At 43.0% G+C, this 12818-nt stretch overlaps 1 protein-coding gene across 1 annotated transcript in view; it reads right to left on the bottom strand.

The window, feature by feature from the left end:
- The window catches only part of cep120 (centrosomal protein 120), a 30417-nt gene extending 19685 nt beyond the window's left edge, over positions 1-10732 (bottom strand). The window contains exons 1-10 of the mRNA XM_078285254.1: positions 10677-10732; positions 9172-9328; positions 8178-8292; positions 7260-7404; positions 6253-6401; positions 5305-5502; positions 3120-3345; positions 1998-2046; positions 1005-1217; positions 328-477 (exon numbers count right to left, since the gene is read on the bottom strand). Of these exons, the coding sequence (XP_078141380.1) occupies positions 328-477; positions 1005-1217; positions 1998-2046; positions 3120-3345; positions 5305-5502; positions 6253-6401; positions 7260-7404; positions 8178-8292; positions 9172-9328; positions 10677-10725 (1451 nt within the window). The 5' untranslated portion in view covers positions 10726-10732. The remainder of the gene's footprint in view (positions 1-327; positions 478-1004; positions 1218-1997; positions 2047-3119; positions 3346-5304; positions 5503-6252; positions 6402-7259; positions 7405-8177; positions 8293-9171; positions 9329-10676) is intronic.
- Positions 10733-12818: the final 2086 nt, after the last annotated feature.

Genomic DNA, 12818 nt, shown 5'->3' with positions numbered 1-12818 from the left:
TGGTTTCACAGCAAGAATTTAAATCACCGTCCCATAAACAGACTGACAGACACAAGAAACAGTCAGTCGCCAATGCAAGATTTCAGGCAAGCAGTGTAAGAGAAATCACGTCATCATCATCATCACAACTACCATCACCACCAATAATGATGACATCATCACTGATCGATCATGGCCTTCCTCCTCTCTCTGCCGACCTGTCTGTACGTACTCTGCTGCATGCATATGTGTATAAGGAGAAATTAGGTGCAAAGGCATGTGAAATTAGAGGCTTTCCCTGTGTGTGTGTGTGTGTGTGTGTGTGTGTGTGTGTGTGTGTGAACCAACCTGAGGAAGGTGTCCTGTAGTTGTTGCGGCAGGGCGGCGAAGTCGAAGGCGCAGTAGGACTGAGGCAGAAACACCTCCATGTTCCTCTGCAGCTCCACAGGAGGGTTGGTCATGATGGGAGCCGCGCTGCCAAAGAAGTGGTACGAATACCTGGAACACAACACAACACACACTTTACTATCATTTACTATTACACTGTAATGTATAATACTCTACTGGACTGGAGGGTAGGTCGTTTGGCTGCTATAGGAGCTTAAAAGTAGAAAATAATATATACACTTAAATATCATTTACTATTAGTATATACAGCTGCACTGTCAAAGAAGTGGTACAAATACCTGAAAAACAATACAATATACACACTTTACTATCATTTACTAGTAGAATATAATGTATAATATTGTATTGATTGGAGGGTTGACAGGCGTTATTCTAGTTTTTATTTTCATTTTGCATTTTCAAATTTCATTTCAATTTCAGCTTAGTTTCAGTTTCCAGTGCAGGTTTGGTAGTTTTAGTTTAATTTCTGCTTTTGGTATTTTTGGTAGGTAGTATCTTTTATAATTCTAATTTTTATAAGTTCGTAACAGGTATTTTGTCATGTCATGTTATTTCCTTTTCAAATGTATTTACATTAAGTTTTCAATTAGCGTTCAGTAACAACAGGTGAGTTTTACCTGAGCGTCGCGGCGACAGGATGCGTCAGGCTGAGGTTCCCCAGGCTGCGCAGGTCCAGAGAGAAGCAGAAGTGATGAGCGGAGGAGGGGATGGAGACCTTCGGACCCGAAACACTGACGGACGACGCTCCGCCCTCCGCCGCAGCCTCCGCCTGCCGCTGCAGCGGGACGGGACGCTCCGACTCTGCAGCTGGAGGGGGAGATGGGGGGGGAGATGAGGGGGGAGATGAGGGGGAGATGAGGGGGAGATGAGGGAGATGAGGGGGGAGATGAGGAGAGGATGAGGGGGAGATGAGGAGAGGATGAGGGGGAGATGAGGGGGGAGATGAGAAGAGGATGAGGGGGAGATGAGGGGGGAGATGAGGGGGAGATGGAGGGGAGATGAGGGGGAGATGAGCGGGAGATGAGGGGGAGATGAGGGGGAGATGAGCGGGAGATGAGGGGGAGATGAGGGGGAGATGAGGGGAGATGAGGGGGAGATGAGCGGGAGATGAGGGGGAGATGAGGGGGAGATGAGCGGGAGATGAGGGGGAGATGAGGGGGGAGATGAGGGGGAGATGGAGGGGAGATGAGGGGGAGATGAGCGGGAGATGAGGGGGAGATGAGGGGGGAGATGAGGGGGGAGATGAGGGGGAGATGGAGGGGAGATGAGGGGGAGATGAGGGGAGATGAGGGGGGAGATGAGGGGGAGATGAGGGGGGAGATGAGGGGGAGATGAGGGGGAGATGAGGGGGAGATGAGGAGGGAACAGGCTGAAGTTAGGGCTGAACAAACTAACAACTAACTGAACAAAGTCCAGATTCTGTCCAGATCCATGGACTAGATTAATTAGCATTTATGTGATTTCAGCCCTCTGGCTCCCTAATGATCAGCTGCCTTCACCTTCACCAAATCAGTCATGATGCCAAATCGTGGCTGTAATCGGCCTAAAAGTCGTGTAGTGTGTGCCCAGCCTTACCTGCCAGTCCAGCCTGGTGTCTCCCATGGTGCAGCTCCTCCTGCAGACTCTCTGCCTCGCTCTCTGTATGAGAGGCAGGAGGAGGAAAAGGAGGGTGAGGAGGAGAGGAGGAAGGGCCGGGAGGAGAGGAGGCGGGGCCCGGGGGCGGTCGGACCGGAGACGGGGTACGACGTCTCTGGTCCGCAGGAGGACCGGAGGGAGGAAGAGAAGGAGGGAGGAGAGACGGAGGGATGGAGGGTTTCTGAGGTCCGTCTCCTCCTTTGCTCCCTAACAACTGGAGAAAGAGAAGGAGAGAAGAAGACAAGGCTGTCAATCAGAGGCATGATGTAGCGGTGACACTGACTAAAATCTAACATTAAGTCTACTGTTTGATGCTCAGTGTTTCCATTTTGTTTTTTTGTTGTATTTTTCTTCTTGGTGGATAACTGGCCAATCGTAGACGAGGTGACGTCACCTCCAGATGTTTCCAGCAGCTACAACAGAGTTTGATATGAGAAAATGTTTCAGGATGTAAAACATCAGCGGTAAACGTCAGGTTTTGGTGTCAGTCCCTCAGAATCAAAGAGCGAGGGCTTCTTTCTAGAGCCGCCATTTTGCACCAAGAGACGTTCAACAATCATACAGGGAGAAATCCATCGTAGAAGAGGAGAGAGACCAGTTTCTCCACCACAGGAGCAGGAGAGAGACCAGAATGCACTGCAGCAGAGAGACAGGCTGGGGTTTGAGTAAGGGGAGACTCTCGCTTTTTCTTGACTAGAAAAACTCTCACTCTCTTGAACTTATTATGCTCTTACTGTCGCTCTCTCCACCTACACATGCAACAGGTTCATATCCCTTCTCTTTAGGTTGCCAAAAGGCATTCTGGGAAATGTAGGAAACCACTAACTGAAGTAGAAGTAGACGAGGCAGGTTGAGGGAAAGTGGATACATCAAAAAGTAAATTACAACACTAAATGACTCCTGGAAGGCAGTGAACATCTCAAATTGATGATATAGAACAGTCGAAGAATAAGGGTGGATTTTTCCTTTAGAGATATTGATTTACTGCATTAAATATTGTCTATCAGCAGCTTCAATCCAAAAGAATATCGGTATCAGCCTTCAGAAACTCATATCGTCTGACCCCTGGTGTGTGTGTGTGTGTGTGTGTGTGTGTACCTGCGGTGTGAGCTCCTCCCTCCGCAGGGTGACAGCCACCCCCACAGTGGGCTGCAGGTCGGCAGGCAGAGCCGGCAGCTTCTGCTTGGTGCATTTGGGAGGCTGCAGGACGAACGCCCCCTCCACCGTCGACGCCTCGCTCTCCAGGTCCACAGAGCCGGCAGACAGAGCCGAGAGAGAAACCTCCGCGCTGCCGAGAGAGTGGTTTCCACAGCACAGGTGGATCTGAGGAGGACAGACAGACAGGTGGAGACACAGACAGACAGACAGGTAGACAGACATACTATTAGGTAGGCAGTAGAGCTGGCCGATATGGTTGAAATTAATACCATGATAATCAAAAGGATTTTTTTTCGACAGCGATATACACCGCCCGTCAAAAGTCTGGACCCACCTGATTGAATGTTCTGTGTTTTTCATTCTCTTAAAGCCATTTTGATCTAAAGGCTTCTGCTTAAATGCTTGAAATGAGTTTCTTAGACAAATATAAATAGTGAAGTTGATCCTATGTATGAATTTCTTTCCAAAGCCTTTTGCCTTTCCATCAAGGCAAAGGGCGGCTACTTTAAAGAATCTAAAACATAAGAAAGTTTTGATTTGTTTAACACTTTTTTGGTCGCTGGATAATTCCATTTGTGTTATTTCATAGTTTTGATGTCTTTACTGTTATTCTAAAATGTGGAAAACACTAAAAATAAAGAAAAATGTGGTGTGTTCAAACCTTTGACGGGCAGTGTATATCACAATAGTCTTATAAATGCAAAAATCACATGTTCAAATTGATGCTCATCCATGCCTGTATTACCGACCGGGCATGCAGGGCACATGCCCCGGGGCCCCAGACCACCAGGGGCCCCAAAATATTCTGAGTCCCGCGTCCGTGTTCAATGCATTTTGCAACATTTCACTAATTTCAATTGAAATGTGCCGCCAAGTGGGACCCTGACACACACTGACCTGCCTCAGGCCCGTACGCCACAGTTTAAAATGATTATTGGAGCCAAAGTCACAGCCTCTATTGACATTGGGGGCCCTAAACACGATTTCTTTTGATACGGAAGCCCCAACCGGCCCTGTGCTCATCACTTTGAACTGCATGGTAATGTTAAGTGCGATGTCAACCAAACTCAAACACTCTAAACAAATTTTTAAATAATATTCCTTAAAATTTTGATACCTCATTTGGCTTTAAAATAAGATTTGCTTGTTATCGTCAATTTAACAACAACAGAATTGTGTATCATGATATCACCACTTTTCAGTAATTTTATCTTGCATCCTGACTTATGAAGCTTACTTCAGGATATTTTTAGTCAAATTATCTCTTTGTGCCGGCAGATCATTTTGCTAATTTTAATAGATTTTACTTGATTTGTGTCAATATGTCAAATGTCAACCACAAAACAAGGATTTAAATCTTGAAACACGCTTTCAGGATATTTTCAATCAAATCATCTTACTGCACTGGCAGATAATTTCACTGGTTTTAAGAAAAAAAATGTTTCCCTAGGACATTGAAATTTTCCTTAAGTTTTCCTTGTTTCAAGCAAATGCCTTGAAACAAGGAAAACTGTCTGAAAGCAAGTTAGATTCTCAGCATTTTAGGCGTCAGCCAGGTGGAAATGAAATCCCTACAGTCATGACCACAGGTAGAAACACCCCCGCCGCTAACAGAGACGTTATTGCCATTGCCCGGGGTGGAAAGATCTTCTCGTCATCGCCGTGGGTTACAAATAAACAACAAATTCTCACCGCAAGTAAAAACATCATCACTGCGGGTAGACATTATATCACTGCAGGTAGAAACATCATCGCATGAGCAAAAATGTCATGACCGGAGGTAGAAACATCAAGACAGGAGGTAAAAACATCATGACCGGAGGTACAAACATCATCACAGGAGGTACAAACATCATGACCGGAGGTAGAAACATCATGACCGGAGGTAGAAACATCATGACAGGAGGTAGAAACATCATGACAGGAGGTAGAAACATCATGACCGGAGGTAGAAACATCATGACAGGAGGTAGAAACATCATGACAGGAGGTAGAAACATCATGACCGGAGGTAGAAACATCATGACAGGAGGTAGAAACATCATGACAGGAGGTAAAAACATCATGACCGGAGGTAAAAACATCATGACCGGAGGTAGAAATATCGACACTTTAAATCCTCACCTGTAAACTGGGCTGCTGTGCCAGGAAGGCCTGGAGGATCTGTTTGCTGCTGCGGATGCGTACGGAGGCGCGCTCCGGCTCGAAGGCGGGGCTCAGCAGGTCGTGGAAAGGCTCGCTGGTGATGTCGTTCCCCAGTAAAGAGTAGTAGAAGAAGAACTCGGACCCTTCCGCTGACAGCTTCATGGTGCTGGGGATCAGCTGGGAGAAACAATAAATAAACAACAAACAGCTCTGAACACTGACTGTGACTGCTGTTAGGTGTTCAGGAGGAGCACTTTGCTTTCTGTAAATTCATTCTTCTTTTAATTCTTCTTTGACTTGGCCCGCCCAAGGTTTCTTCCATTTGTTCCTAATAAGGTTTTCCTCGTTCCTTGTCTTCCATCATCCTGTTCTACGACTGACTGTTGATCAGTTAGATCTAGTTAGGCTCATTCTCTGTACAGTCCTTTGAGACAGGCTGAGATACTGGGCTATACAAATAAATTAACTATATTAACTAAACTAACCCTTGAAAGGCAAGTCAGGGTTCATACAGACAATATTAAATCAAATTCTTGGACTTTCAATGACTTTTTCCAGCACTATTTTTCAGTTCATAAGGACTCAGCACAAAAGCAAGAAACATTTCTGTAAACCTTACTGCATTTTAACAGCCATCAATGCTTTAAATCACTCTAAAACAAATTGGTCTTCGTTTTGCATTCTGTCAAATACTGCAAACATTTTATTTATTTATTTCTAATCGATCAAAGAGTCTCCCTGCCACTCAGGTGGGGCAGGTCACCCTGCCTTAAAGAGCTGTTCAGATTTAATTTCTATGGGTTTGAATGGAGAGATTTAGAGGTTAGATGTCCTGTCACTAGGGTGAGGGGAGGTTTCAGCTGTGTGGTTGTCGTGGTAACAGGTACGGTGAGAAGTCAGAGGTCAGGGGTGGAGTATCGTGTGTACCTGTTCTAGTTTGGTAGCGAAGGCCACAGTGACAGACAGGACGAACATGTCAGCACAGCGGTCCGGAGGTCCGACCTGGTGGAAACCCTGATCCTGGATCAGCTCCGCCTCCAGCTTCTCTGGAAGCAGATCAGTTAGTGCTGGGGAACCTGGAGACAGAGGGATACAGCAGAGTAGACAAGAGTAGAATAAGAATGCAAGACAATAGAAGAGAAATAGGAAAGAAGAGAGGAGTGGTGAAGAAGAGCAGAACAGAATATAACACAATAAAACAAGTAGAATAAAAACAACACAGAATATTAAGCTATATATTCAGTGTTTCCTTTACATTTAGTTAGCTGCAGTATGTTTCTAATAATTTGTCAAACTTTTTCTGCAATTTCCAAACTTCAAGACCTGGAAATTACCAGTTTGGTTTTCAATACATTTCCAGACTTTCCAGACCTGAGCAGGAAACCTGAATTTATCCTCATTAGTGCTGAAACGATTAGTCGATTAATCAATTAGTCAACTGACAGAAAATGAATCGATTACAATTTTGATAACCGATAACCAAAATGAATACTTTAGTTTTTATTGGCTTCTGGTCAGACAAAGTAAGCAATTTTAAGAATCACTTTGGGCTGTTTAGAGACTACATTTTATGACATCACTTATGACATCACTTCGGGCATTTAAGAGACTAAATGATTAATTGAAAAAAATAATTCAGACAGACCCCCCCTGGATCCCAGCAAAGTCCACATGAAATCAGATGTTTATATCAGCTAGATAGATGAAGAGTCATTTTTATCAGATTACACATAAACCGTAAATAACCCAAAAACCAAGTTACAACAGATTTAATACATGACAGAAGTGTTACTTAGCTGAAGTTCTTCTAAGAGTCGGCTTTAACAGTCTGTACTGTCCACCTCTACATTTATCTATCTCACAGACGTAAGAACAACACAAACAAAGCTACACAAGATTTAAGAACCAACAGCAGTGTTCCTGGATCAGCTGACCTTGTCGGGGCGGGGCCTTCTTGGCTTTGAACCTATCAGGAGAGGGCTCGGAGGGCTTGGTGTCGCTCTCCAGCAGCACGCTGAGCAGGATGGCCGGACGCTGTTTGGTGTATTTACTGCTCAGCAACGGATACCAGCGGGGCTCCTGGCAGACGAGACAGAAAAAACAACAAAAAAAATTTATCATAACCAGTCCAGGAAACAGTACGTCTAAAAACTCTCCGGCCACTTTCTCTATTTTACCAGCCAACTGACTCCAAATACTGGCTGGTTACTTGCTTACTTACTCACCATGAATAACATTTAAGAGGCTTCAATGCATAAAATATCATAGATGTTCATCTTAAACTCAAATGGATAGTTTGGATAGTTTAAAAGTAGTGATGGGACAATATATCGATATTCAATATATCGCAGTACAAAAATGTGACATTACATATGGAGGGTCAGGAACATGAATGGTGATATCAGCTCCATGTTATTCTGCTGTAGTAATCACTAATGAGACTCTTGACCATCACAGTTTCACAAGCTCTCCATCCAAATTATATTATTGTCACTTTGTAACGACATTTTTAAATTGTTGTTTACATTCTAGCAGCCAATGGCATCGCTAGAAAGATTTGTGTCTCAGAAATAAACAGAATTCTGCACAGTCAGACTTTGTTGTCACTGAACTTTTATTTATTTCATCGTAACATTTCACTTCAGCATCAGGTGAGCAAAAACTCTTAAAGCATATCAGAAAGTGACAAAAACTTGGCGCTCTGATTGGAGCCAAACAGATCTTGTCAGCTGACATCAACACTGCAGAAGCAGCAGGATCTCCCACGCTGCTCTAAACAAACTTCCTGATCTCATCTATTTCAAAATGTCACCCGCGGCCTTGAGGTCAGGACAGAGGGAGAAGAGTTTTACCTGTTTGACCTCCTGTACAGACCGGAGGTCCAGGACGATGTATCCCACACTCTCCCTGGCCTTACTGACCGAGTCCACAGCAAAACACTGAAGCTTGATGGGAGTTCTCTGCAGTCTGGAGGACAGAGAGGGAAACATGCAGGAATAAATACAGAGCTGGACTCACTTTCTCCATCTGCTGGCCATTTACCATTTACCATTTACAAGGCCAATGGATTTTGGGCAACTAAGAGAAGGCCAATAAGCCCTCAACTGAAGGGGATCAATATACCTTTTCAGCTTAGCTTTTAATTAGCCTTCTTTTTAACTGTTTAAATTGATTGTGTTCTTTTTTCTTTCTATTTTACTTGATTTGATTCTTTTAATGCAATGCATCACTTGTTCTTTTATATGAATTTTGTCTTTTTATCTGTTTTTGATCTGCCTTCTATTGATGTAAAGCAGTTTGAGCTGCATGTTGTGTATGAAAGGTGCTACACAAATAAAGGTTATTATTATTATTATTATTATTATTATTATTATTATTATTATTATAACGATTATGTCCTTGTGTGATTTTGAAGATCTAGTATCAACACTGGTTTTTACAGAAAATGAGTCTTGGAAAAGTCACGGAGAGATTGTGAAAGCAGTTATTTCAATGCTAAAATAAAATAAAAAACAAAACAGCAGTCAATTGATGCTAACCAACCAAATATGATTTTAAGAATAGAACAGGAGCTCTGAACAGTGACTGGATTTCTGCCACAGCGGCTCATGGTTTGACAAATTTGACAACCAGTCAAAATTCCCTTTTTTTCCCCCTTTTTTGCATGGGAAGAGTGCCTTGAATACATTTTTTCTGCTACTCCCTGTCACCTAAGCTTCAGTGAGCACCTCTCCACTCCACTACACTGAAGCCAAAGCAGCGTTCCTCTTTTGTAGATTAACATAATTACAAATTGCCTCTTGAGTAAGTGAATCCCAGTGAGCACAACACAGTCCACCTGCTGACCTGTGCTGGTGCAGCGTGCGGCGGTCCAGCTCCCAGGCCAGCTCCGTGCAGAACTGAGGCTGCTCCCTGTGGTCCACCGGGTCCGTGGCCAGCTGCTCCCCGTCAAACCGAGCCTGGACCACCAGACTGTGGCGCTGGCTCTTCGGGAAATGACGACCTGGGAACGGCAGAGGAAGATTTACACTGACACTCCTAACTAGGGATGGGACAATAACTTCCTCGGGATGGGAAGTGCAGATCCAGAGAGGCGGACTGAGGAATCTGGGTGCCACATTTTAGTTGAGGAAACTATGGTTCTTCACACACCTGTTATATACCAGGAGACAGGTGCATAGGAGAGGACTGGGAAGCCGGCAGATATGATATATATTTGCCCGACGAAGGTCTCAGTACCGAAACTTTGCTTATTTTCTAATAAATGTTTTATTTGCAAGTATAGACAGTGTGTGCGGGAATCTCTTCTTATGTTCTGCCACAATTTAGTAAAATAGTTGGCTGCTTTCAAGGCCATCCATTCATTTTCAAAAGCGTTTTTTTATTTTCTTTCATAGTTGTCCAAGGCCAGTGGGAACCCTGGCAGACAAAATCATAACCAGGACAAGACTGACTGGATGCAGACAGCCTTGGTTTATATTCAGCTGCCATCCACTACAGGGAAACTGTGGAGTCAGTCTCTGCCAGGAAGCAGCAATCTAGCAACCAACAACACTGAGAATCATCTGTACCCCAGAAAAATTACAACTCAAAGTGCATAAAAGATGTTAACTTGTTAGTAATGGATTTTCCTGTTAGAGGCTAAATTTAGCTGTTAGTGGAAGAGCTCAATACATTTTCTTTTGATGGTTCAGGCTGGTAAATGATCACCATCATGACTCAAATACAGATAGATTTTGGCTGTCGCTGGTAAATTTGTCTAATCCAGCAGAGACTTTGGCAGGTAACCAACCATCATTTGGAGTTATTCTATTCTATTCTATTCTAAACAGCTAGTTGGCTGGTAAAGTAGTGAAAGTGGCTGGTAAATTAGTCTACTCCACAAGTAACCAGCTGTTATTTGTATACTATTATAGAAATTGGCTGATAAAACAGGAGTGACTAGTCTGCTCTAGCAGCCACTTTGGCAAATAATCAACCATCATCTGAAGTCCTATTTTAAAATAGTGAAAGTGGCTGGTAAATAAAACGGTAAAGTTTCCTGCTGTGGTTGTTTGTAGCTCTGGGAGAGTAGAACTGGATTCTCTGTCCTAGATTACCGGAACAACACGGGTACAATCCGTTTTAAAGTGGATTTAGCTAACCAAGCTATCCATCACCAGTAGCAACAGGCTGCTGTCAGCCGGCCAGTCAGCTGGTTGTAACGTTACAACATTTATGACAGTGATTTAACTAATATCTGCTAATGTCAGCACATTTTGACACACACAGGGAGTGTGTTACTGTATAATGTAGTTTTCAAGTTAACAGTTAACGACGTTAGTTAGCTGGTAAACAGAACAGTAACTTACCTTCCAGAATGGACACAACGATAAGAAGTTGGTCTGTCTTCGAAGCCATGTCGACATTTGTAAAACCCGCAGAGGAAACTTTCACAAACCAGCGTCGACTGTGACTGTCTGTTTAAATTTCTAACTTTACGCCGTACTTTAGTTTCTAACTTGGTTCTGGAGAATAAACAGATGAGATTAGTTTACTGGAGGCTGTCCGTTGCTGCAAACAGCCGCTTTGTTGTCAAGCTTTGGCGCCACCCATTTTGTTTTAACAGCGGAAGAGTTGATGGAGAGGCTCGGGCGGCGCGCGCCCCTGCTGGGGGGGAGGGAGACAGCAGGGAGGGAGGGAGGAAGGAAGGAAGGAAGGAAGGAAGGAAGGAAGGAAGACAGAAAGAAAGAAAGAAAGAAAGAAAGAAAGATTTCCTGGAGAAAATGTGTTGAGTGTCCAAAGCTTTAGAGAGAATACCACTACTATTATTTACTACCACAACTACTAGTAGTAGTAGTACTGCTGCCACTAATTTTAAGTTTACATTGAATAAACTTTGTTTTTGGAAAGCTGCTACACAAAAAAATCATTACCTATATGTTATTATTTCCTGGTGAAAATGTGAGGACTAGCTGAAAGCAAATGAAAATATGGTTAATAATAATAATAATAATAATAATAATAATAATAATACTCATCTATTAATAGATAAATAGAAATGTACATTTCCTGGAGAAAATATGCGGGCTAGCTGAAAGCAGCTGGAAGTCAGCTTTAGAGTTGAAAGAAATTGATTTAATCAGAAACAGTTAATCTAATAAAAGCACAATTTGACCAACAAAGACAATTCACTCTGCCATTAAAAGAAAAGCTGGAAGTATGTACTGTAGTAGAAGTTAAAGTCCAAAGTTTTCAGCAAACTAATTAATAAACACCAAAAATGTTAAATTGTATTGATGAAATTATCAAGGGGAAACGTAACAGTGTAACTGATAAAAGACAAATCTCATGCACTCTCTCACAAAATATACAGTGTACAAATATAAAGTATAACAGTACTTCATATCTTTAGGGAGCATCAGTCAAAAGAAGAAGGTTATTTTCCTAATCAGCGGCATTTCAGAAGAAAAACTCAAGAGACAAAAGACTATATATAAACATCCTTTAATCATGATTGCCAAACATATGAATTAAGGCATATACAGTATAAAAAAGCAACAGCAGGTTTCATGTTTATACGATTTCAATGTTATTAACTGGATACACCGGGTGGATAAACTGAACATACCAAGCAGCCTTACGAGACAACACTGTGTCTCCCAAAAGATGACAGTATTTTGTAAACAGAGTTCATAGCACTATATTCAAGTAATAGAACGACCACTGATACGATGCAGGTAAGGTGTTGTGAGGCAGAGCCGCTGGTAGAGAAGGCTTGGCCATGAGGTTTTATGAGGCCTGTTGGCTTCAGTCCTGCTGCATGGTTGTTGCATTGCTAACTCATATGATCTAATGGAGGCTTTGTGACATAACCCTGTGGAGGCCATGTTGGAGGTCCACTAACTACTGATCACTTCATCACTGATCCATCTGATTGATTTAGTGTTTAGATAATGTCAGCTTGTTAGCTAGCTAACCATAGCATCTGGTCAGCTAACATCACTGTCTTGTTGTTAACACATCTGATTAGCACACTAGCTAACGTATCTAGCAGCAGCTAGCGTTAGCGTGTTCACATTAACATCAGTGTGTTTGCCGGCTAGTTAGCTAGCTAACAGTTTGTTCAGGTTAACTGAGCTGACTCTTCTCAAGCTACAACTCAGAGTGTTTTGGAGTAGAGACTAGGGCTAAAGACAAGACAGTTTACTGTGTCACAGTAACCAAATCCACCTTATCACACTATTCACTTTTACTGAGAATGTTACTGAATGGGTCTGCAACCAAACCACACAAATCTTTATCAGGTATCTCTCTTTTTTTTTTTAGCCTGGTTGTTATATATTTAGCCATTATGTGCACACAGCCAATTCTCCACTGGACCTCCATGATGGCACCAAAAATGTCTGCTAGGAAATTTGTGACCCAACGGCAAAGCCTGTATGGTCACGAGGGGGGTGTTATGGAGGACACTGGTCCATATTTACAGCCATCACTTCTCCCTTCTAGAGAAG

The sequence above is a fragment of the Centroberyx gerrardi genome, chromosome 8 (genome assembly GCF_048128805.1).
Source record: "Centroberyx gerrardi isolate f3 chromosome 8, fCenGer3.hap1.cur.20231027, whole genome shotgun sequence".
Classification (NCBI taxonomy): domain Eukaryota; kingdom Metazoa; phylum Chordata; class Actinopteri; order Beryciformes; family Berycidae; genus Centroberyx; species Centroberyx gerrardi.
This window is presented reverse-complemented; position numbering and strand designations above follow the sequence as displayed.